Genomic DNA, 27,279 nt, shown 5'->3' with positions numbered 1-27,279 from the left:
GCACAGACAAGTAACACAGGGTCAAACTTATAATTTATTAACATGGTTAATATACATCACAATTTTTAAATATTAATAAAATTCTGTTTTCGAAATACAATCTGTGTAGTAGTAATGTATGTATATACAATAATATATTACAATTACAGTATTTTTTTTCCATTGTAGAGGTGTGATATACAAATACACATTTTTTCTGTCTTGTGATTTGGTTGCTATATAATTAATAAATAATTTGGTTTTCATTTCCTCGCGGCACACCAGTGGCCCATTCGCGGCACACCGGTTGGGAAACGCTGGCCTAAGGGGTGTATTCATGGGAGCTTAAACTGAAAGATTCCCTTTTTTTGTTCAGTTTTGTACTAAGGTCAACTACTAAACTATTGAATACAGCGAACTGACTGTTTTCTACATGGTTTCCACATATATGGAACGTTACGTTCGTTAGTAACATACATTGAACATTTATGTAAGATTATACAATAACTTGAGTGTGTTCTTGAAATTTTGGAAGAGAATTTAACAATTTATAAATAATTTATTTTTTACAAATCCAATTTATTTAACATTTCGTTTACTTCTGTTCATTGTTCACATTTTTTTAGGGATTACCAAGACAGTAGAATATCAAATCACAAGAGCTCCTCCGTGGCTAAGCCGTTAGCGTACGCGCCTTTGGCGTGGGAGACCCGAGTTCGATTCCCGGCTGGAGATCACGTGGTTCGGATTACACGTTAATCAGTAGGTCCACGTCTCATATAGCCTCGCTGCTGAAAAGGACATTAAACTCAAAATCAATTCAATTCAACCAAATCGCAAGAAAAAGAAAAAGAAATCTTTTTACGTAAAACCCTATGCTAAAGGAGTCGAAGGATTAATGAAAGTAAATGACTTAGGAAATGCATTTAAGGGATGGGAATTTGAAAGAAAGCGGGAGAATCCTGAGAAAATCCAGGGATACGATGTTATCCACTACAAACTCACATGGCCTAAAATTGAACCAGAAACCCTTCGTGTCAGAGGTAAGTGCCCTACCATTGAGACACAACGCTTCCACGTTTACTTCGAGATAATGAAAAAATTAGAATATTAATTTATACTATTAGAAGCATTGAAGATGTTCTCATGTGATAATGAAATAGTAGTATGTATTATTATTATTATTATTATTATTATTATTATTATTATTATTATTATTATTATTATTATTATTATTATTATTATTATTATTATTATTATTATTAACATCATAGAGAAGTATTAATGTTACTCAAGGAATCGTAGTAGTCAACACTTTTCTATGAGATGTTTATTCCATTCGTACGTTAGTGGAGGGTAGGGAACCTGCAACCTTCAGTTGATTTCATTTCATTTCATTTCAGTTTAGCGTGCCGTTCAGCACCGAGGCTTATGAGACGTGGACCTACAGTTTAACGTGGGATCCGAACCACATGAGTTCCCGCTGGGGATCGAACCCGGGTCTCCCACGTCGAAAGTGCCTACGCTAATCACTTAGCCATGAAGGATCTCACCTGCGGCCTTCAGTGTCATTAAGGATGGTTTTATAGGCCTGCTGTAAAAAAAAAGAAGAAGAAGAAGAAGAAGAAGTAGAAGAATACAATGAAACAGGAAATATACCAGAAATATACTGTAATTCTGAAGTTACATATATAAAATAATACAGAGTTATATATCTAATGTAGTTTCATACAGTCTCATTTACATTATTATTGTAAGTAATAACCGGAAAATACCACACAAATTATGTCTATTGATAACTATCATATGCGGCCTTCTTGAGAAATGGACGTTGTCAATTCAGCAAATAAAACAAAAAAAAAAGTTCACTTCTGCGTTAATGCAACCACTAATTGCTTGAGCTATTCTCATAAGCGAATATTTAACATTCAAGGCACTTATGGCGAATTTCATTTCTACTAGATTAAAAATATTAAATTGATTCCTCGGCGGTCACTTTAAATTCTTTGCCAATACCTAAAATTCCTTCTTCTGAATGACGTCATTCTTTTATAGATCACCTCTTCTTTCCCGACTCTGCTTGGAATTTTCTCGTCTTTTCTCGCGGGCTCTACGAACAGCAGCTGGGATATCCTCATATTGCTTTACTCCGTTACTTACCTTTCCCTCCTTTTTCAGGTATCTAACCATCGACACCATCAAATAATAGGTAAAGCAGAGTTATAATACAGTTTCGTCACTTTTCCATATACCAAACTCTCAAACAATTTTATCTCATTATTCTGTCTAAAAACTTCATATATACAGAATTTAAAGTTGAATGCTAAATAAGAGGAACCTTAATTATTTATTTTATTTATTGATTTATTTGTCATCAACACAACAGGCATAAGCCCAATTATAGTGTTGGTGTATCACATAATAAATTTAAAAGATTTTCTTAAACATATAGTTCATATTACGTATGTCAATTCCTTTGTGTTCGATACATACTTTGTTATAAGAAGAGCATATTCTCCAGATTGGTGATTTCAATAATTTTTTGGTTTTCTGCGATAGAACAAGCCAGAGTTTTCAGCACGAGTTTTAAGTATCAGGACATGAAAATTTAGTATTGATATGAGATCCATACAATCAAACCCGTTTTATACTATTTTATAGAGAAAAAACAGATCTATCACGTTTCACCTTTGTTCAAGTGTATGGGTACAGAAGTTGCCTATTAATGTTATATAATTTTCATAATATGGATAGATTCCAGTTCTCTTGTACGGCAAGTATTTGGTAAATTTAGATTGGACCATTTCCAGTTGGTGTCGGTATTGCTATTATGATGATTTCCAGATCACAGCAGTGTATTCCAGTTTTGATCGGACATAGGAATAATACATTTTTGTTTCTGTGGTAATATCGTTAAATTCCTTTTCAGTTCTAATTATGAACCCTAACGTTTCGATAGATTCATTAACTATGTTCGCTATATGGTTATTAAATGTCAGTTTCGTATCAAATGTAAGTCCAAGATCTGTGACTGAATTTAATTTATTTAGTAAGGTCTGATTGATTGAATAATTAAACTTTATTTGATTTTTGTTTCTGGTAAACGACGAAATGTTACATTTGTTTATGGTTACATTAAGTTTGTTAAGAGAACACCAATTAGCAATATTTTTCATGTCATGTTGTAAACTGAGACAGTCATGGGTGGTCTTTATCCTAACCTATATTTGAGGTCATCCGCAAGAAGCAATTTGTCACTTAGTAATATATGATCAGGGAGATTGTTAATGAATAAAAGGAACAATAATGGACCTAGATTAGAGCCCTGGGGAATTCCAGAATATGCAATATAATCTGATGATTTATACTCTTTGCAGATAACAGTTTGTTTACGATTATTTAAATATGATGGATAGAGCTTGATCAAGGGAAAAGAAAAATTATATTCATCTAGATTATGCAATAATACTTTGTAATTGACTCTGTCAAATGCCTTTTCAAAATCTATATATTACATCAACCTGACATCCTACATCTAACGAATTTGCTATAAAGTCTGTGGTAAATGCAAGGTTTATTGTTGTTGATTTGTGTGGAATAATGCCATGAAATGGTGAGATTACGGGTTGCATGTGGTCAATTATCCGTCGGTATAGGATTTGTCCAAATATCTTTGCGAAAGTAGGTAAAATTGACATATGTCGGTAGTAATTTATTTCATGTTTATTATTGGTCTTTGGTATTGGGCATACTATAGATGATTTCCATTTATCTGAAAAAAAAAACTGTTTTCAAAGTGAAGTTGAATGCAATCCATAGCGGATATGTAAATGCATCTATACACGAATACGCGACAAAACGTACTAGCGACAAAACGTACCACCGAAAAAACGTACCACTTACCCTGAGGGCTGCTTGTGAAGGGTTTTCTAAAAACACTTTAAATAATGACAAGCGACAAAACGTACCACCTGCCTGGAGGGCTACTTGCGAAGAGTCTTCCAATCAGCCATCAAATAATGTCAGGCGACAAAACGTACCACTTGATAGAACGGTATATAAGTATATATATATATCGGCCAAAATAAGGTTAAAAGTTGAACAGATTGGTGGTGAGAAAAGTACCGATGCAAGACCAAGACTAAGGCTAAAGCTAAGACTAAGACTAAGACCATGCCTGCAAGATTCTCGCAACACCAAGACCATACCTACAAGATTCTCGCCAGACCAAGACCAGCAAGAATCTTGCATAAGCAATATTTGAAAATTTGCTGATTTCCATCACACTTTATCCAGGCTTTGGACCAGAGACGGATAGGCATTATTAGAGGGGCGCGGGCGCTTTCTCCCGCAAGGGCCACCAGCATCTCAATGTCAAAAATCAATTGCACAGTTTTCTTTCTACAGTAAGTCAATAGTATTAACAATTGGCAATTAAAACCTGATATTCTTTCATCAGTATATTATTTTGAATTGTTCAAAATATTATATGAAGTTCAAGGAGAACGTATACTATATTACAAATTTAGCAGATGTTTTAGTGTACTAGTTTTTGATGCTACTGTATCTATCACTTTTGCATTCGAAATATTTTTTAATAAATCTTTTTCAATAGACATCAACAAAATGTTTTCAAATGTTCCTGAGACATGGTACTCGTTAGCCTATTTTTAATGTACTTCAGTTTATTTCAATTTTGAAAAATTTCTTTCACATGTTACCTGAGTTATGATCAAAGTCAATAAAAATATGTATGCTGGAAACCTGGATAAGTATTACTGCCACAAATTACAATTCTGCAAAATTAAAAAGCAGCACATTGGACAGTTTTGCAACACATTTTGCATTCGCTTTCCTTGTAAACAAATGTATTTTCTCCTAATTCTGACTCACTTGCATCATCAGCACAGTCATTTTTCCTCGGTTGTGCTCGTCATCAAGCCTGACTTTCAAGGATATCCACGTCCTTCAAAAATCTAAGAGAATACATTTATAGTATCCTTGGAAACTTATTAACTGAAGTTTTTCAGAAAATATTAAAGTTTATCGAAAGGCACGTCTGGAAGTTCTGTTACTTGGTTGAAGTGGCTAGGGTCCAAATAATCCATAAAGTACATTGCCTCTTGAATCTTGAAGAAATACTCAAAACTACCATGTCCAATATTGTGTTGAATACTTCGATGCAGTACCTGGTCATTGGATAGAAGCAGCTTCATCTTCATAAGTAGTAAAAAAGTGATCGATCTGGCTCAACATTAGCCAACCTAGCTCATAATAGGCCAACTCACAAGCCCCTGGGAAATTGACCACCGTGCACCGTGAGCCCACGGTCTTTTACGACCTTCATTTTAGGGGTGAATTTATTCCCTTTTATGAGCACTTTTAAGGGGGTGTATTCGTTCTCTTTTATGAGCCCATTTTAAGGGGTGAACTCGTTCCCTTTTACGAGCATATTTTCCAACCCCTATTTGAACATAGCAGAATATGAACATACAACAGAACAGATTCGTTCCCATTTATGAACACTCTTTCAGGGGTGAACTCGTTCTCTTTTATGAGCACATTTTAAGGGGTGAACTCGTTCCCTTTTTCAACCCCTATTTTAACATAGCAGAAATTACATAGCACAGCTAATAAAAGAACATGGTTTATTTCAGAAATTACACTGAGACTACGTAACACACAACATCCTCCATTTTAAGGGGGTGTACTCGTTTTCAACCCCTACGAACACATAACTCTACGTAACACACAGCAGAACAGATAACAGATAAGAATATGAAACATAGAAGGGGTGTATTCGTTTTCCAACCCTTATTTGAACATAGCAGAGAATAGAAGTGTACTCGTTTCCAACCCAACGTTATTTTCTTTTACGGGGGTAGCAACACCCCCAACCCTCCTCCTTTCTCATCCAGGGCTTGGGACCGGCAATGGCGGAGTTTAAAAAAAATAACATCATCATACTCTCATAAATGAATAAAGCATAATATCATTAGCATCAATAGTAGTGAGTGAGAATTTGTTTAAAAAATCCTGCATCGAATAACCAGATGCACGACATGCTAAATATAGGAAACAGTAATGTCCACAAAATTGAGATAAATCACCTTGAATACGTCTATTATTCCATGTATAATACAGACAGTTTCGTTTTAAAAACCTTATATGATGTTGTATATAGGGAGGTATACCATAGCTATCGAAATACTCTCCCACACACATATTAGATATATAAACAGCAACCCAATGTTCACCAGGCTTATCACTAGAATCAGTGTTTATAATTATGGCGGCTGGAAATGTATGAATAAACAAAGGTAACTCATCAGCAGCATATACACCAATAAAATGATCTTTAGGCAAATTTTGTTGTAATGCTTCATAAAGCTCAATTGTATTTAACATCTTTAATTAATATATACTTTTCTCTGGAAATCAATTTCTAATTCTGAAGAGAATTCACCATAAATAATTGTTGTTACAGGAGATGGCAGTGCTTCTTTAAAATGAACCTCTAAACGTACACTTCCTTGCCGTTGCGGACTAGTATGAAATGCAGCACTTGCGCTAGAATCAGGAGTTAAATCAAACACCAGTAGAGTATAACCATTAGGATATTCAGCGAGTGAAATATTATTACCTTGATTAGAATAATAAATACCTGAACCTGTAAATAACGTAGAATATGCTTGTACATATAGCTTATTATCAAAATCTGGTTGTAAAGGTTTGAAGGGCATTGGATTTCCATCAACATACAATGTAAAAAATGACATACTAAAATGTTGAAAATTGAATGGATTTGTTTGATAAGTACCATTAAAAGCAGTATTACTAACAAAACCAATAATAATACGTTTAGGCACTATGCCTGAAAACAGATCTGGAAGTGTACTATCCATAATTCCTTGTGGCAGAGTTTCTGTCTTCACCTGCACTTTTGTTATAGGATATTTTATTCTAAATTTAGGATTTTGTAATACTTTATTTTGTGCTATTTTAACTGCTGGTGATACATCAACCTTTTTCACAAGCAATGTTGCATCTGTAATTACAACTTTTCCATCAGCATCTGCGTCACCCATTAGACAAAATGTAGGTTTAGCTGGAATTAGTTTAATGCGCAGTTGTACTCCATTCAGTAAAAATTTCTCCTGATTGAAAATATCAGCATGAATATAACCCAATAATTCAAATGACTGACTTAAAGTAGTGAGAAGAAAACGTTGTTTAAATCCTACATTAGCATCGGTCACACTGTCCATATGCCCTGCAGTATCTTTAAACCACATTGATGTTTGAAGATGCGTTGTTTTAGCTTCAGCATTATAATTTAGTAGTTTTTCAATATACGATCGATATGGATATGTATGTGAAGAGTAGGAAATAATTTGATTATTTAAATATAATTGCACTTCACTGAACATTGCATTGAGAAAATCATTTACAGGGCCGATTTTCTTATCGGCAGAAGTTAAATTAGAACCATCTGATTTAGTAATTTTACCTTTAACATATAACATTGTGTGCGGTAAGTCAATATAGTCATCCCCATGACCGGGGACTACAAATTCTATTGGTGCATTATCAGCTATTGAAGCCACAGGTTTATATGGAACTATTTTATTACCTATTATACTGGTTTGAGTGGGTAAACCAGCAAATAAATCTAATTCTGATTTCATACACTCACACTGCATTTTTCTCCTCTTTTCTTACTATTAATATTCACACATGGTAAAATTTATAATACCATATTACGTCTACGAAAATGTAATTTTACACATACACTGCCATATTGAAAAGGAAGTGGATTACCTGTACTATCTCTTAAATCAATAATAATTTGATCAAATTGTTTACGTTGCACGGTGACATAATGAGGATTATCAAAAATATGTACATTATTAATACCATGATCTGTAATATTTGTATTTATAATACGTAACAATGGAGCTACGGTGTCACCCACCATTTGTGGTTCTACAATATCACTGTAAATATACATAAGTGTAGGTAGCGCTTTTTGTAAATCAGGTGGATAACGAGCATGATGCACAACTGCAATATCTTCCTGCTGTATATGATCAAAACCATGTATTCTGGCTAGTTCAGGAGATAGGCGTAGTTCTATATGCTTCTCTTGATCTTTTATTAGTCTATTAACCTCAATTCGTTTCACTGATGCTTTGACTTTTAATTGTAAATTTAATATATCACTTTTATGATTAATTTGAGATAGAATATCATCAACATGATAATAGTGGCCTGGTAAGATTTGAGTTATTTTCCAGTTTTTTGTATTCGTGAGACGATAATAAATATTATTTGTATATTTGGAAACATTCTGAAATGAACTTGTATAATGCACTTCAACAACAGCTGTTTCCCACACTCCCTTCTCCAGTACAATAGGTTGATATAATTTAGTAGTATAACAAGCAAGAGTATTTTGAGGAAAATATTCCATAGAACTATTGCTAGGAAGTGTGAGATAAAAACTATCACTTTGCTCCATAATTAATCAATCAATCAAAGATATCTTTGGATCTTTTTATCCGTTTCACACCAGCACCACTAAAATGAACTTTCTTTCTTTTTCTTCTTCCAGATCCTTCCAACACCTGATTTAATTTATTTTGAGCTTTATTTTTTAAATTTGTTTTAGCTTCTTGCCATCGATCATGCAAAGACTCTTCAATAGGTCTATTATTATCTAGTACATCTCCTGCTACATTAATTCTTGTACGTATCAATTCTTTACCAACAGTTTTTGCACCTTGTTTTAATAAAGGAAATACAGTACGAAATAAACCTCCTAGAAAACTACCAATGCCATAACCTTCTTGATATGCTGTACCTCTATACACGTTATAATTACCTCCTGCTTGATGTATGTAATAATTGAGGTATGGTTCATTCATCTTTCTTTCTATATACTTAAAAATAACAATAGATTACAATAGAATATTATTATTATTGCTTATAAGTACACCATTTGCGTTTACGGGGTGGAGGACCATCCTCTTCGTCTTCTTCGTCTTCTGTTAGTTTTCTAATATAATCTATTCGTTGAGGATTACCAATGTACTCTAAAGGTATATTGGCTTTTGCTAATAATGTAGCAAAAGGTTTCCAGCCGGCAACTGAAATATTTTTCTTACGACATCTAACAAAATCGGATATCAAATCCACTATATTTGCACCTGGAATTAATTTATTATTAATATTCACATTTCCATTATCGTCCCATTGAATATTTGGATTTTGTTTCAATTTACGTAATAAAGGTCTTGCTTTACGTATACAAATTTCAGGGAGAGTAGATATTATTTCATCATCATCATCCTCCTCCTCCTCCTCGTCCTCTTGTTCTTCTTCCTCCGTAGTAGTTGTTGCTGTTGTTGTAACTGCTGCCGGTTTTTGAATTATATTTAAATATTTTTGTAAGACTTCTCTATATTTTGTCCATTTTTCTTCTGCATTTAAACTTTTATTATTTAAAATTTCTTTCATTTCATCATCAAGATTAGATATCGTTTGATAATGATGTAATTTTTCTGGTGCGATTAAAATAAGTTTTTGTGCGTTTTGCATAATTATTTAATTAAACTAGATAGTATACCTCCAATAATAGGTGCAAGCAAAGCAGTAAGAAAATCACCTTTTTGTATAATTATTCATTTTTTCTTTTGTTTTAATGACGGACCTTTTTTCACCAAATATCTCAGTTCCTTTATATATTTTTTAGCTTATTTATCTCTGTTTTATTTAATGGAACATTTCCCTGTAATACGTTATAGGAACATTCACAAATAGAGCGAATTAAATCAGGATCTGCATTTTGTAAAATTGTCTTACGTGCTTTCGGTTTTGACTTTGCTAAAAGTTTTAACAAATGTGCATTTTCCTTACTAATCATTTTTTTACGGCTATTAAAGCACAAATAATTGTTAGAATATAAACCATATTACAATTATTATTTTTTTACAGGTACATAAACATAATTAAAAGAATCTGTTGGAAAGATATTTGTTCGAACTCGCTGCTCATCAGGAGTATTTTGTTTTAAATCAAAGAGTAAATAACCATGTGCAATTCGAGTTGCATCTTGATATGCTTCTTGAATAAATTTTGTATTACCTGGATACAATTATCGTGCGAGATAATTAATTTGAGCTTGGTCTCTAGGATTTTTAAAACAAACAATATAATGACAATTTAACGAAATATCCCGCATTCCTTTTTTTTGATGAAAAATATTCTGTGTGATAAATATTACACTTATATTTCTATGATGGCTACCCTTAGTAAATATATCTACAATCCGATGGTCACACTCACGCATTAAATCATCTATAATGACAAGATGTGGACCCTCATGTGCTTGAAATTCATTATTTTGAGGTAAACCTTCTTTAAACGTAAAGTTTGAAAGAGTATCATACAACGGTTGCCATTCACCATAACTCCAAACAATATTTTTAAATAACTTACTATAATGGTCAAGAAATGTTTTAACAAAATATGATTTTTCACAACCTGTAGGACCTGCTACCATACATGTAAAAGAAATTTTCCATTCCATCTCTATTACAGATATATTGCTACTACCTACCTTTCTTTCATTTCATCATCAAGATTAGATATCGTTTGATAATGATGTAATTTTTCACCTATAAATTCTTGACTTCTCTTTTTTTACAATATAGTATGTTTTAAATCAATCCAAGAATTTTCACTTTTTGGCAGACCTAACCATTTCACATAGGCCTTATTATTTTTCTTTCGCAAAACTTTTTCAATTAAATATGTTTTTGGAAATTTCGTTAATTGTAATTCGTGTCTGTAAAATCTTCCTTCAATAGGTTTATTATTTGAGTCTACTAAGTGATATGTTGGAGGATTAGTGAAGAAAACTTTAACAATTCGAAAAATTTCTGTACTCCAATTGCGTGTAAAACCTCTATCAAAACCAGAACGCTTAAGTTTACTAATTCTTACATATTCACCTATCTTAAATTTACTTTTTCTTTTTATCACAGAAAACTTTTTGCAATAGATGTTTGTCAATAGATGTTTTTCATTTTCTTTTTTAATAGCGTCGATAGGTTTCATTTTAATAGTGGAATGAAGAGTATTATTATATTTATGTAGTAATTCCGGCAGAATGCCAATCCATTTATAATTTCCCTGCAGTGTAAATTTTCTCCACATTAAATTACGTAATGATCTATTAAATCTTTCAATAATACTTGCTTTCACATCACTGTACGTGGAATAATGTTTAATGTTATTTTGGTTCATCGCCTTCTGAAACTCTGAGTTATAAAATTCTCGACCCCTGTCAGTTTGTAAAAATTTAGGGTTTTTGTTTGCTTTTCTCAGTACTGTTATAAATGCTTGTGTAATTTCTTTACCAGTTTTATTTTTCACAGGAATAGCCCAAGCATATTTAGAGAATGTATCTATCACAGTTAATAAATATTTGTAATTTCGATTAATTTTTGCTAGACCTTTCAATTTTCCACTATTCATTTCAACTAAATCAGCTTGCCATAAATCATGAATCCCTTTCGTTATAACGGGTATTCGAGGATAGTTTCGTCTTGCACTTTTATGTAATTCTGCAACTATTTGTTCTCGAACTGATTGTGACATATTTTTTAATACTAATATATCCAAAAAATTATATCGTATTTACAATATACAAATCGTACATTTTACATCTTTATTATAATACCCCCAAGGAACAGTGTGTATATTACAATTTAAAATTTTTCTTTTGTCATCATACGGATCTAACGCTAATTTTCTTACCTGATTTGTTGTTAAATTGTGGTATTTACTTTTAATTTCAAATTGTGTTTTATAGATCGTTTCGTTTTTAAATATACATGATTTATAATCGTCAAACGTAATTTGTTCTTTAACTATATTTTTCTTGATCCCTTTACATTTTTTCAATTCTTTATTTTCACCAGTTTTTATTGCATAATTTTTTGCTCGTAACCCAACATATTCAATCATAGGAACTCCACCTAATTCGTCTTTCATTTTACCCAAAACGTGTTTATTTTGTGTGCTATATAAAGAATTATTTTCAGGATAATTTGAGGTGTCAAAATACTCAATCATATCTTTTATATCGTTATAAATATTGTTAGTTTTAATTTGGTATATGAAAGAGTCAGTATCCATATATGCAATTCTAATTTTATCTCCATATCGCGGTTTCATTATATTATAATGGAAGTTATATATAGCTAATTTTGATAATTCTAAAACTGTCGCTCCTACGTAAATTGGTTTATTAAGGGTTACCGATTTTTTTACCATATGAAACAATGCCAAATTATCAGCCAATTTTACCCAATTTTGAAACTGATTTTGCGCTACTAATTTTTTACACTTTTTTTCATTGTTAATTAATTTTATATCAATTCGTTTTCGTACATTCTCCATTGTCTTTCCGTATACAGAATTATTTAATAACTTATAGAAATCTTTTTGAAATTCAATTGTAGCATGTGCACGGCGTTGAGTATTTTCTTGAATATAAGATGCAAGCCATTTAGATTGACGAAACCATATTTTATGTACTTTTACCAATATTAAACCTTGTTTTAGATAAAATTGTAATACTCTATAATGCAAGATATAATTCGATTTCGATTTAAGTGTCAATAGTAATTTTGAATATTTACCATTCGGTGGAACTTCATTAGTTGGAGCACACGGAAAACCAGAATGGTATTCGTGTAAATAAGGTGGATACTCTAAGTCCACTTCTAGAAAAAACCCCATTCACTATCCGTGGGCCAATTGATAATTTTATGTTTGTCTTGCCAATTGTCAATTTTATCCTCCCACCGAAAACCACCGTATGGTAAATAGTCAATCATTGATAGTCCGTACAGATTGTTCATGTCAATATACAGTAAATAAGATTTTTCTTTTTCCGCATCAAAATCATGTACGTAAGGATTATTAACTTTGGCATATCTTAACACAGCTTGAGTAATACCTCCGCGAATCGATTTTTCTACAAACATATACATATTGATATCTAATAAAAGTTCAAGTTCAATTTTTGTTCTATATAACATGGCTTGCCATGCCAACCCAGGTGCAGTAAAACAATTAATCGGATCAATACAAAAAGCATTTAAACATGTCTTTCTAAAATTCTCCAACACATCTGCTGTGAGAAGTACATCACATTTTAAATATAGATCATGGTAGTCCCCTAAATTTTCACATTTAAACACACGCCAAATCAGTTTTGCATATTGATAATCAGTCTCGGAAATTTGTGTTCCATTCAATTTGCTACTAAACGCCTCTCTTCCAGGAAATTCAGTTTCTTTAAATGTATCTAAATTTGTTATGTATTCATAAAAATAAATACCCTTACGGAGATTTAAAGGAAACTTTTCATCGGAAAAATATTGCTTTGTATAGACAAATTGCTCAGGTTTTAATTTTGACACCAAATTTTCGAGACTATACGGTAGGAATTTAAATAAGTCTACAAAACGTAACTCGATAGGTCTACCATTAAAATTAAAGTGCTTAGAGAATGTTATGTATTTCTCAGTGCTTTCAGCAATTACAAAAATATTTCCAGGGGTGCAACCTAATTCTTTCACAAATAAATGTGCATCATACCCAGACAAATTATGGAAGAAGACAGGGATAAAATTACTTTGACGTTTAATTTGTAAATTACACTTGTTGCACACCGTGGCAATAAATTGACCAGTTAAATGGTTATGATGTTTAACTTTTCTATTGTTACTCGTATATTTACTATCACAAACTGAGCATTCAGTGCATAGGTTAAACTCCTGTAACTGAGAACTATTTAATGGTATTAATGGTTTTTCTTGATCTAATATGTTTATGATTTTTCTTAATTCATTCTCCATAGCAGACATAAACTTCATCGATACATTTTCTCCCCGATAAATAACTAAATCTGATTTCATATAGTTGTTACTCCAACATACAATATAACCAAAACTGCATGGTATATGTTGGTGAATTTGTATTGTATGAGATCCACTTTGTTTATTTATAGGTTTTGATAAACTTTCCATATCTGCAATTATTATTACATCATTCTGTAATAACAATTTCAATTTTCGAAATTTTGAAACTTCTCCTTCTTCGGCATGTTAATTTTGGTTGGAGTGTGTTCTTTACATAATTTGTCATGTTCATCTAATTTTGATTTGTTATAAAAAGATATTAAACATCGTCTACAAATAAATGTTTGATGACTACCTAACTGATGTCTGACTAAACCATTTAAATTTGTAATTAAACAATAATGAGAGTTTAAATATAATAAATCAATATGTTTACCTACAGCTGTGTTTTCGCTTATACGTAACGGGAAAATAGTTTCATGATCATAGTTAATGCCATATATATTAATGGAAATTTGTTTCTTAGGAAATACGGAATTATACATATGTTCAAATTTGCTTATGTGTTCTATTTCAACGGGAAACTTTATATTGTTTTTTCAAATAACGGTAATAAAGTATTAATATATTGTATGTAATTATTCACACGATATGGATTATCTTTTGTGGGATGCAACGCAGCTAGAATGCAGTACATAAAACATCTATTATCGTTATTTTCAATATTTAAAACACAATTCTTTTTGGATAAAATCCATTGAGGCAATTTTACATGAGTTTTCTCTTTATGACTCTTCAATAACGCATTGAGATTTTTTATAAGACAATAATGACTGTTGCAATTTTCTTCACAATACAGTAAATCTATACGTTTATCTACAGCTGTGTTTTCGCTTATACGTAACGGGAAAATAGTTTCATGATCATAGTTAATGCCATATATATTAATGGAAATTTGTTCCTTAGGAAATACGGAATTATACATATGTTCAAATTTGCTTATGTGTTCTATTTCAACGGGAAACTTTATATTGTTTCTTTCAAATAACGGTAATAAAGTATTAATATATTGTATGTAATTATTCACACGATATGGATTATCTTTTGTGGGATGCAACGCAGCTAGAATGCAGTACATAAAACATCTATTATCGTTATTTTCAATATTTAAAACACATTTTGTGGATAAAATCCATTGAGGCAATTTTACATAAGTTTTCTCTTTATGACTCTTCAATAACGCATTGAGATTTTTTATAAGACAATAATGACTGTTGCAATTTTCTTCACAATAGAGTAAATCTATACGTTTACCTACAGCTGTGTTTTCGCTTATACGTAACGGGAAAATAGTTTCATGATCATAGTTAATGCCATATATATTAATGGAAATTTGTTCCTTAGGAAATACGGAATTATACATATGTTCAAATTTGCTTATGTGTTCTATTTCAACGGGAAACTTTATATTGGTTTTTTCAAATAATGGTAATAAAGTATTAATATATTGTATGTAATTATTCACACGATGTGGATGTTCTTTTGTGGGATGCAACGCAGCTAGAATGCAGTACATAAAACATCTATTATCATTATTTTGAATATTTAAAACACATTTTGTGGATAAAATCCATTGAGGTAATTTTATAAAAGAAGAAGCGGAAAGAGGATCATATTTACTGATTTTAATTTCTAAGTGATGGTTTGGTTCAGAACATAAAGGCCACCCTGATTTCTTAATTGCTCTATTTTCTTGTTCAAATAAAATTTTATTAAATAGTTTTTCTATTATAGAATTCACATCTGTACTCGGTAAAATAATTTCGTTACCACTATTTACAAAGAATCGACATGTTTCTAAATCTACTGGTTTTACAAAAGTTGTAGCCAAAGAAAAATTTACTTTAAATGCTGAATTATCTTGTTCCTGTTTTAATATATCTAAACAGTCTTTTCTTTTATTCTTTAAAAAACATCCACTATCCTCATTTAAATCAGTATCACATTTTAAAATATTTTTTTAAAATTATTATTAAATAGAGTATCAGAATTGATAATATTTGATTTAACCTTTTTTGTTGCCATTTTTTTTTAAAAAAAACTAACTCTTCAAAGTTACTATAATAATTCTGAACTGAGTTTTTATAATATAATATTATTATTATAAAATGTCTTACTTACAAAAGAAAACAAAACCACACTATTAATAAACCACACTAATAATATAAACGCACACACACACAAAAAATATCTGAACTTTACGCTTCACACGGTAAACATGAAGTGATTACAAAAAAACATGTCGGTCAGTCTTTTATACCTGTCTGACCGCATTACGTCATATTGCGCAATAGTATGAGTCATCCTCGGGAATTCCCCTCTTTTTTTATACCTTTGTGATTGATTACATTACGTTCAGGGATTCCTATCGTTGAATGACAAGTTATTGTCTGTTAAAGAGAAAACTAGGTCAATGTTTTTTAAAATCCGGATGAATGACGTAATGAGAATTATCTACATATGGCGGAAGTTATTATGTAACTGATAACAAAACACGGAAGTTTCGCATTCTTAAAATAATCTCTGCTATGTTCAAATATAGGTTAAAACAAGTTCACTCCTTAAAAGAATCTTTGCTATAGGGTTCGAATGTATTATCTGTTATGTTCAAATAATGGTTGAAAAATGAGAACGAGTACACCCTCCCTCCGTAGTCTTATGTTTGGAAAATAGGCCCACCCTTTAAATGGACTATGTTTAATCTTCCATGGAACGAATACAACCTCATTATTGTCTTTGTTTTATGTAATTTTTAAGTTCACCCTCTAAAATGGAGGTCGTAAAAGACCATGGGTTGGAAAATATACCGTACTCTAAATAAGGGTGGAACAAGTCTTATGTATCTGCTGTGTGTTCACCTCTGCTATGTTTCGTAGTCTCTGTCTGATGTGCTATGTTAAAATAGGGGTTGGAAAAGGGAACGAGTTCACCCTTGAAATGTTACGTAGTCTTATATATTATCTGATCTTCTGTGTGTTCGTAATTTCTGCTATGTGTTCGTAAGGGTTGGAGAATGAATACACCCCTTAAAATGGAGGTTGTAGTTTTATGTGCTCTTCTATCTGTTCGTAATTAACATACATAGGGGTTGGAATGAATCACCCTTGCTATGTTACGTATTCTTATGTATTATCTGTTCATAGTCTCAGTGTACTTTCTGCTATGTTAAAATAAGGGTTGGAAAACGAATACACCCCTTCTATGTTTCATATTCTTATCTGTTATCTGTTCTGCTGTGTGTTACGTAGTGTTATGTGTTCGTAGGGGTTGAAAACGAGTACACGCCCTTAAAATGGAGGATGTTGTGTGTTACGTAGTCTCAGTGTAATTTCTGAAATAAACCATGTTCTTTTATTAGCTGTGCTATGTAATTTCTGCTATGTTAAAATAGGGGTTGAAAAAGGGAACGAGTTCACCCCTTAAAATGTGCTCATAAAAGAGAACGAGTTCACCCCTGAAAGAGTGTTCATAAATGGGAACGAATCTGTTCTGTTGTATGTTCATATTCTGCTATGTTCAAATAGGGGTTGGAAAATATGCTCGTAAAAGGGAACGAGTTCACCCCTTAAAATGGGCTCATAAAAGAGAACGAATACACCCCCTTAAAAGTGCTCATAAAAGGGAATAAATTCACCCCTAAAATGAAGGTCGTAAAAGACCGTGGGCTCACGGTGCACGGTGGTCAATTTCCCAGGGGCTTGTGAGTTGGCCTATTATGAGCTAGGTTGGCTAATGTTGAGCCAGATCGATCACTTTTTTACTACTTTCATAGTCACAGGGAAAATCTTTGTCCATCTCTGAAGGCGAATTGTCGACAGGTTAATAGAAAAAAAAACAAACCACGTTCTAAGTCTTTAAATTTGTTATTGGCCCATTCTGCAAAGCTTAATGCTGCATTCTTAACGGATTCAAATCATCTCTCTACTCTTTCAGTTGGAACAGAGTAGTTTGCACCATCCGATAGGACTACACTAGCAGCACCCTCTATAACCTCTGTCACAGAGATAGTTTGACAGAGAGGTCGTCACTTGAAATGTCTTAAGGAACATTTCTGCTGTCCGAATTGTTTTGAACTTGAGAAGATCTTTTATATATCCTTTCGATTTACACCTAGTTTTTGGTTTGATATTTTCTGTAGAAGCAATTTTCTTAATTGTTATGATCAACTCTATATACAAAGCACATTTTGGGTTCAAAAAATGACCAAACTTTTTCTGAAAAACAGTGTGTTTTCTACCATCTTGTTTCCGCAATAACTGTAAGACGCCTTTGTTAACATTTGATCTTCCAAATGTACATCCGCTGATAAGACTCACGCATAAATATCGCTCAGTCATTCAGCAGAACAATGACACGGAATCAATGCATTTTTTTGTCAGATCACATATGACATGATTGAGTATATGAGCGTAACACCACACGTGTAACTGAGTTTCTTAGTGGTTAAGCGGTTAGCGTATGCGCCTTTGTCGTGGGAGACCTGGGTTCGATTCCCGGCGGGAGCTCATGTGCTTCGGATTTCCCGTAAATCAGTATGTCCCGTCTCATATAGCCTCGCTGCTAAAAGGACCGTTAAACTCAAAATCAACTGAATCACACATGTAACTGATCATAGGTGAATTGAAAAAATCCGAATATTGTCCTTGCATGTTACTTGAGCCATCGGTTGAATTTCAAATACACTTCTTAATATCAAGGTTCAAATTCTGAAGAATTTCCAGCAGTAAACCGCAAAGACACTGGCCTGTGGTAGATATGCATTTTACAATGACAACAATACTTTGTTTAACAACCATTTTAACAACATACCGTAAAACAACAGAGCACTGGCCAGAAACTACTATATCTTGAGTAGTGTCTAATAGAACAGAAAATATTGAAGGTTGAGAGACTTCTTTCGAAATATCTTCTCTGATAAGTGTGCTGATAGCATTCAGAACATAATTCACCGTGTTTAGTAAAAGTTATGCGACCACTATCCTGCTTACTTCCTCGTATATGACTCTTATCGGTGACCTTATCTAAATTACTTTTAAGCGGAAGATCAAATTTGCTTAAGAAAGAATAATATCCAAAAAGTTTTCATGATCTATAGCTGTGTCTTTCAGTTTATAGGCTGCTACATTTCCTCTGTAGATGAGCCCCCTTTTACCAATGAGTTTCTGCACTTTGACAACTCGACACATTACCTGTCTGTTCTCAACCTTATACTGCCGTTCTTTTACCTGTTCATGAGGAAGTAGTTTCTTAACTTGAAGTAGTACGTTTTATCGCGGATTAAATATCCGAAATGTTTTAATTAGTCCATGACAGGTTGTAATTTATATAAGTGGTACGTTTTGTCGTGGAATAAATATCAGAAATGCTTTAATTAATCCATGATAGGTTGTCATTTATGACAGGTCGTCAAAAGTGGTACGTTTTGTCGAGAAAATTCAAGTGGTACGTTTTGTCGGGACACCCTATACACTTCTTTATAATATATGGAGGTGTTCTATCAGGGCCAACGGTCGTTCTGGGCTTTAATTTTTTGATTGTCATTTCAACTTCTAATTGAGCGATTTCCTCGATGCTAAGTGACTTTAGTTTTTTTTATTTACATCACTTAATAAATTGTTTGTAGGAATATTACTGACCTGTATCTGGAACAAATACTGACGACAAATACTGTGCTAAACCATTACCTATTTCATTAATATGATAAAGTTCGCGTCCCTCATAATTCAATTTCCCCCAAGGAAGATGCTTAGTCTTATTTTTTTATAAAGTTCCACAATTCATTAGTATTGTTATTAATGCTATTTTCAGTCTCGTGTATGAACGCTCTGTATGCCAGCTTAATGTTTTTCTTTATTTCTCTACGTAATTCATTGAATTTATTGAGATAATTAACTCCATTATTACATTTGTATTTTTATGATAGATTGCTTTACTTTTTATTTTTTTATAATTTCATTTGTAAAAAAACCACGGTAAGCTGTTCTCGAGTTGTTTTTAAGTGGCACGCACTTGTCAAATACACTATAAATTATATATATATATATATATATATATATATATATATATATATATATATATATATATATATTATAGAGATTATCAACTAGGCCGTTGCCAATTTCATAGTTCTTTAATCAGTTCCAGTCAATATACGAGAATTCAAGGTACAGCCCTAAGAAGTCAGCTTTCCTAAAATTGTACCCTGATATATTGGTTTTCTTTTTAATCTTCGCGGTCCTCTTCTGCATCACATTTATTACTATGGATGGATGATGTACGAGGAGTATCAAAAGGTTTCAATTATCATTATGAAAGAAAAACATACAATACTCACCGTAATTGGTCAAAATTGGTTCTTCTCCACGTATTCTCTCTACAGTCACACATTTTCCTTAGCGTTTCCTCTCCTTTTTCAAGCTCTCTTTGTAGAAGTGTCCCACTTGCTCGAAAACCACTGTTCCACTTCGAAAATTACATCCTCTCTTCCGTCAAATCGCCGACCACGAAGTTGTTTCTTTATCTCAAGAAATGGAAGAAGTTACGTGGCGCAAGATTAGGCGAATAAGGTGGATGCGGCAAAAGTTCATAGCCTAACCATGGGTCGTAACAAAGTCGTAGCGAGTTTGATTCTGAAGAGGTGTCAACAAGCAAGGAACCCATCGTGCAGACACCTTATTCATGTGCAGTTCCGCATGAATAATCCTCTACGCACTTCCGTAACTTAGTTCAGTCTCTGCCATTACTATTTCCATGGTCGATCTTATGTCTTCAAAGATAACGGCCTCCACTTCCTAAACTATGGCAAGATCATCTTTGATTGAGGGTCTCTCCGCTCGTTGCCCGTCTGTAAGGGACATGTGACTAGTGATGTAAATTTTCCAGAAAATTTTGGAACGGAAAATTTTCCGATTCATAAAAACATACTCCACTTATTCCTACATCGTTGTTTAACCTTAAAATTTATTTTAATAAATGTTGTCTGAAAGAAAGTTTTATGAAGTAAACATCTAACGATTCTTCATTTCTGCAAAAATATTTCAAAAACATTAATGTATTCTTCCTGCAAAATTCAACTTTGATCTCACAAAATCATATTTCGTTAATTTAATACGCGTAAGATGATGTCTTCTCATAGCTTTAAACACAATAAAATCAAAGTTTCTTCTTATTTTATATTACAAAAATAATCTTCATAAGGAACTGGAATTTTTATGTAATTATTTCATTATGTGGGCAGGCGTGTGAAGAGATAGTGGAATTTTCTGTTTTTGAAATAACTGATAAATGCACAAAGGTTTCTTTTCGCTTTCTTGTTATATTTTAAACAATGGGATGGGATATTTGTACTCTACGAACTCCATTTATTTTCCCCACAATTTACACATACACACATACACACACACACAGAGAGAGAGAGAGAAACACTATGAAAGTTTTACTTGCCAACTTGAAATATTATAAAATTTTCTGGCTGCCGAAAGTTAACTGGAAAATTATAATTTGTTGCTGTTTAACTTTCCTCTACAGGAATTCAATTTTAAAGCTCAATGTGCAGTTAAATAGTGGAAAATTTTCCATCTAACATCACTATACATAATATTCAAAATTGTCTGGGTAATGAAAAATTTTTTCCACTTGTTTCTACATCATAATGCAAATTTTCCGATCCATGGAAATTCCTTTTACTTATTTCTGCAAAGAAATAAAGCTTTCCGACTCATAAAAGGTTGTTTTTCTTCTTACTTCAAAATGATGACAATTTTCCTACTTATAAAAAGGTTTTCAATTTTTTCATGCACGACAGAAAATATTTTGATTCTTGAAAAGTTTTTTCACTTGTTCTACATAGTACCGGAAATTTTGTGAGTCATGAGAATTTTCAGATTCTTTAAACGATCTTCCACTTTTCAACGTTTCTATGCATGAAGTCAATCAATTTTAAGGTTAATGAGGAATTGATACTTGATCACTGATATTTGTTTAGAACGGAAAATTTTCCGGAAAAATATTGGAGAAAAATTTCCACGGAAAATTTTCCACCTCACATCACTACATGTGACCACTTTGAAAGTTCCGCTTCCACCTCACAACCATGTCATATGAAGGGCTTTCATCTCCATAGATAGCTTTCATTTCGTCGTGGATTTGGCGTACGTTGTTGCCCTTCAAATGGAGAAACTTTATGACACTTCGGGCATCAATTTTGTTCATCATACAGGTTGATGTCTTCTACAGGCTGTAGAAAGAAAAATACTTTAGACACATATTTGATATTTGCACAAGAATGTATAGAAATGACACTGATTATGCACAAAAAGTTTCATGTAAATATCTGGATAACTTCTTTATGATTATTAGAACTTTTGGATACCTTTCGTACATCTTCAGGAATTAGTGGACAACATTCCCTATTGAGCTCTACATTTGTTATATTAAACAGAACCAGATCTAATGTACGATTATTTTCGTTCATCACGTTATTTAATGATTGCAGATTATAATAAGTTTGACAATGTCAATGAAGAGAAATCACGATGATGTTCGAATGAGATATGTAGAAATAATAGAAATAAAATTCGGTCCTAGAGATATAAAAATGTTCAATATATCCTTTTGAATTAGAGAAAGGGTAAGTGTATTTTCTAGTAATTGGTAACGAAGAATAATGTAAAACACAAAAGGCATAGGTACACGTAATTGGTTTCTATCGTGTCGGTATCATTATGAAAGTGACAAAACTATAAATAATTTTGCGTTCATAAGTATTGCATGTAAGTCTCCAGACTCCCCAATTTGGAGAAAGGGGAGGCTAAAACCTATACAGGTAAGTCATTCTAGAGCAGCACGATGGGACTGTTTTCAAGAATTTAGACGGAGCTTGAACAAGTTCGATACTGACAAGCATGCGTTATAAGCTTTCAGTGCAGAAATAGAGGGTGTCTTCAGAAAACTGCAAAGACACCTCCAAAAAAACTAGTTTTCGAGGATGGACAGGTGTGTTCGTAGAAGGAAAGAGACAAATTTAATTCCTATAATACTTCCTGAGACAATGTGTAGGAGTAGCATTCAGAAACCTCTTCAGTTGGCCCTAGTAAACTGTATGACCATATTTCGCATAGCTCCTTGCTTGGAAAAAAAACTTTGTTATCACATGCATAAGGGAAAGTACAGTAGAAAGCAAGCGACGGAACGAAGACGACTGATATACAGTATTAGAGCAGATTACTCTTAACCCGGCCACACATTGAACAGAGGCAGGACAGCCAACTCGAGGTAGAGAAGGCAGGAGAGAATGCAGAAAGAGAGAGAGAGAGAGAGAGACTTGAGTGCATTTTCCGTGGGATTAAGTCAACGTTGGAGAGGCCTTTGTCTAGCATGTGTTCAAGTGAATATGCAGTACGAATATGAAATATGATAATTACTTACTACATATTTCACCCTTTCAAGATTACAAACTATAATTATTATCATCCAGTATCCGTATCGCACATATAAAGTAAAGATCATTTTGAAGCATAGAAGATCTACCCAAGTATATCATTGCAGCAAAATCGCAGAAAGTGAATGAAAATGCAATATCGCAGCAAGTTAATGAAAACAAGCAAATAAACTAATCATCTATCGCCGTCTTCCCAGTCCTACCTCCGTAGTTGAGATACCTCTTTCAGCCTACTGTAAAATATTACAGTTGCTCCATGCTCCATCTTTTTTTCCTTGATTAGGGGGTAAAATTGTTATCATAGGAGGTGACGATAATGGTGATTTCTCCAATTAGGAAACAAACCGGACAAAAGGAGTAAAATTCACCGCAAGCTGCAAGTTTAAGCATATACTATTGTGACATAAGTTAACTGACATCGACAGGGCAGGACTGGCTACTAGTTGGCCCCGGCGGCTGACATAATGTGTTCGTCCTGAATTCTCAATTCCCATAACCATCATTACCCCAACTGCCCACTGTTTTCCCGCGATAAAAGCACACTATTCATTAGTAGTCACATCGTACATTATATCATAAAGATCATAATATAAAATCACAGTATACATATGTTATGAAACAATATTTATGAGAATAACACAGACAGTAATCATTAGCATACTTTTTACCTATTTCGCCTTGGGATGGCTGAAATTTGTAATTTGTTGATAAAGAACTACGAATAAATTAATGTAATTTAACACTGGTTGTTTCAGTATTCGTGAAAAAGGGATACGATAAGTTGCAAAGAAACGCCCATTAGGGGTGTTCGATAAGGCTGAGGACCTATCGAACTTCGGGACTGAAAATTTATCGAGTTGTCATCGGTTACTCGAAACCTTCCGAGTATTTGAAATTATCGAAGTTTCGGGTATTATCGAAATTTCGAGTATTATCGAAGTTTCGGGTATTATCGAAATTTCGAGTATTATCGAAGTTTCGGGTATTATCGAAATTTCGAGTATTATCGAAGTTTCGGGTATTATCGACATTTCGAGTATTATCGAAGTTTCGGGTATTATCGACATTTCGAGTATTATCGAAGTTTCGGGTAGTAACGAAATTTTGAGTATTATCGAAGTTTCGGGTATTATCAAAAGTAGTGATGGGCAGTTCGGTTCGTTCACCTCTCCAATGATTCCTTCTTGCAGCCAAACTAGTCAGCTTTTTTTTTTTTTTTTCATCTGATAAGTTATTGCAAAGTTGTATTTGTGAGGAGAAAGGAAAGCGTACAGACAGGGATTGCTTTTTCGTCCGACACACACACACGCACACATAGGAAGTTCAATTTCCTCCTGAATTTTCTCTTGTTTGTTATTTGCTGACAGATATTGTATCAGTGTTCTCAGACATACGGTCTTAAACGTACAAATAGGGTAATTTGCTTTTCATACGATATAGAATACGCCCACCACCTCAACCATATTAATCGCGTACGGTGTTGCTAAAATGTAGCAAAATTTTATTTTTAAGCCAAATGTGTTATCTTCTGTCGTGTTTGCTTTCTCTTAATGGCCACTAGTTCACACATTGCCGCAATCAGATATAACAGCGTTTCCCAACCGGTGTGCCGCGGCACACTGGTGTGCCGCGAATGAGCCGCTGGTGTGCCGCGAGGAAATCGAAACAAATTATTAATTCGATAGGAACCAAATTGCAAGACATAAGGGAAAATATATATTTGTATTTCACATTATTATGAACCTCTACCACAAATCTACAATTTTAAGTTTCATACTGTGTTACTTTTCTGTACATTTTTAATGTTGAAAAACGTATTTATGATTGTCATGACCATTATTGCTTCTTTATTGTTGCAGACTATTTCGCAACTTGAAATTTTAACATATCATTCAATAAATTCAACAAAGCAAACATGCATACAAATTACCTATATTTGAGTTTTAAAAGTATAGGAGATTTGTTTATTTATTCGTTATTTAGTGATCTTCCCTTTTAGTTAAAGGTTTGATACAGTTTTCGAAAGAGAAAATAGATTTTCAAAAACCCGAGTCCTATATTTCATTGCAATTGTTTTTTATTTGAAAACTAGTATGAAAAATAAGCATAATGATTTACCATGGGGGAAAATCAGTGATCGAGCTTTCTTCTCTGTACAAAGGACAGTAATCACATAAAAATACCACGGTATTTTATATTTACAAATAATAATAGTAGTAATAATTATATATATATATATATATATATATATATATATATATATATATATATAATGGGTGTGCCGCGAGAATTCAAGTTACACTTGTAGTGTGCCGCAAGTTGAAAAAGGTTGGGAAACGCTGAGATATAATGATGCTTTGGGCGCAAACTCCCCCTTTAGCCTTTCAGTAAAATAAATGTTAGTCAAATCAGTGGTGATTTCATTGCATTGTTCAGGAGGAATATTTCCCCACAAACATATCTCTGATCATGTTAACCGTAGCTTACCAGTATTCTTCCTACTTTCACCCACCGTGTATTCAAAATCTCCCGGGGTAGGATTACCATAATTTCTGGATATTTTTAAGAATTGCGTGTGTTTATTGAGAAGTTAAGAAAAGTCTAATATTAAGTTCCAAAAATGCTTATGCTCATTTTCTATACTTAAAATATATTTTTATATTATTGTCTTAATTATTTTCCTAAGTAAAGTATTCTTGCGAAGAAGACCTTATCGCTATTGATTTTTTCATAAATATCAGCACAAGACAGAATTGCAAGCCAAGCACTTGATCAAACACAGCGAAATTTCCGTCTTCCATTTTCCCTAAAATTTTGGGCATTAGTTAATCCCAGACAATTTTCCGGATCGGGCTTGAATCTAGGACGTATGGTAAGCCTACCCGGGGGAAACCTTGAGATCATCACTAAGTTTGATGAAGATGAAAAAAGGAAATAAATCTATTTCCTCGACAGCGAATATAAAGTGTAGCATATGTTCTATACAGTCGGTTTGTACATTATGACGAATCCACACACTAGCGGATCCAGAAGCGTCGTTTGGTGGAGGCAGATTGCTTCCTGGTCGAATAATGTAGGCTTTAAAAACGTAAGAGTTTTGCATCAGTTCAGAAGAACGTGGTGCATTATTTTATACAGAGTGTTTCAGAACAACACCGCCAACGTTTGGGAGGCGATTCCTGACATAGGGTTGCCACATTACCTGATTTTAACGGATACCACCCGATTTTTAGGTTCTATATTCGTCCCCCGCTTAATCATCTCTTAATCACGGAAAACCACCCGCTTTTTTGGATTGGAGAGAAATCTAAGACGACTTTGTTGATAAAGTGTTATTATATTCAACGTAAACCGCTACATTTCTGTGTCAATCGCAATCGCGAGGTGACAGATGACAGAAACAAGATGAACGTAGAAACTGTCAACTGGTTTTGTACAATAGAATTTTATGATAAGATTTTATACAATCGAGATTTTTTAAAAGAAAGTTAAAGGGAATGAAAAATGTAAAAAAAAAAATTAATATAATCATACACATTTTGGTTCAACCCACGAATACTAATGTATGATCTCATGGGTGCGTATTTCTTTGATAACATTCTGTCCAGTTCAACTGAACACGTCTATGTTGTTACGTAATCTATATGTTCAACTAGTCTTTATATATTTAGAAATGATTGCAAATTGAACCTACGGTATCCTTAACATTTTGTTTAGATTAGATTCATTATTAGTATTTTTTCTTTTAAAATGTTTATACTGTATTTCATATATTGTGAAACTGTGGTATTTTCGTATGTTAGTATGATTTCAAGTATAAATCCTTGAAAATGATTAGAAATTTTATAAGAGATGGACCAAGAC

General features: G+C 33.0%; 1 protein-coding gene across 1 annotated transcript in view; it reads left to right on the top strand.

The window, feature by feature from the left end:
- The first annotated feature begins 877 nt into the window (after window positions 1-877).
- The window catches only part of LOC145692307 (putative glutamate receptor), a 65,396-nt gene continuing 38,994 nt past the window's right edge, over window positions 878-27,279 (top strand). The window contains exon 1 of the mRNA XM_081767604.1: window positions 878-1,022. Coding sequence (XP_081623730.1) covers window positions 878-1,022 — 145 coding nt within the window. The remainder of the gene's footprint in view (window positions 1,023-27,279) is intronic.

This window comes from Thermobia domestica, chromosome 8, assembly GCF_964235325.1.
Source record: "Thermobia domestica chromosome 8, izTheDome1.hap1.1, whole genome shotgun sequence".
Taxonomy (NCBI): domain Eukaryota; kingdom Metazoa; phylum Arthropoda; class Insecta; order Zygentoma; family Lepismatidae; genus Thermobia; species Thermobia domestica.
The sequence above is the reverse complement of the archived record's forward strand: the minus strand, read 5'-3'. Positions and strand labels throughout refer to the sequence as shown.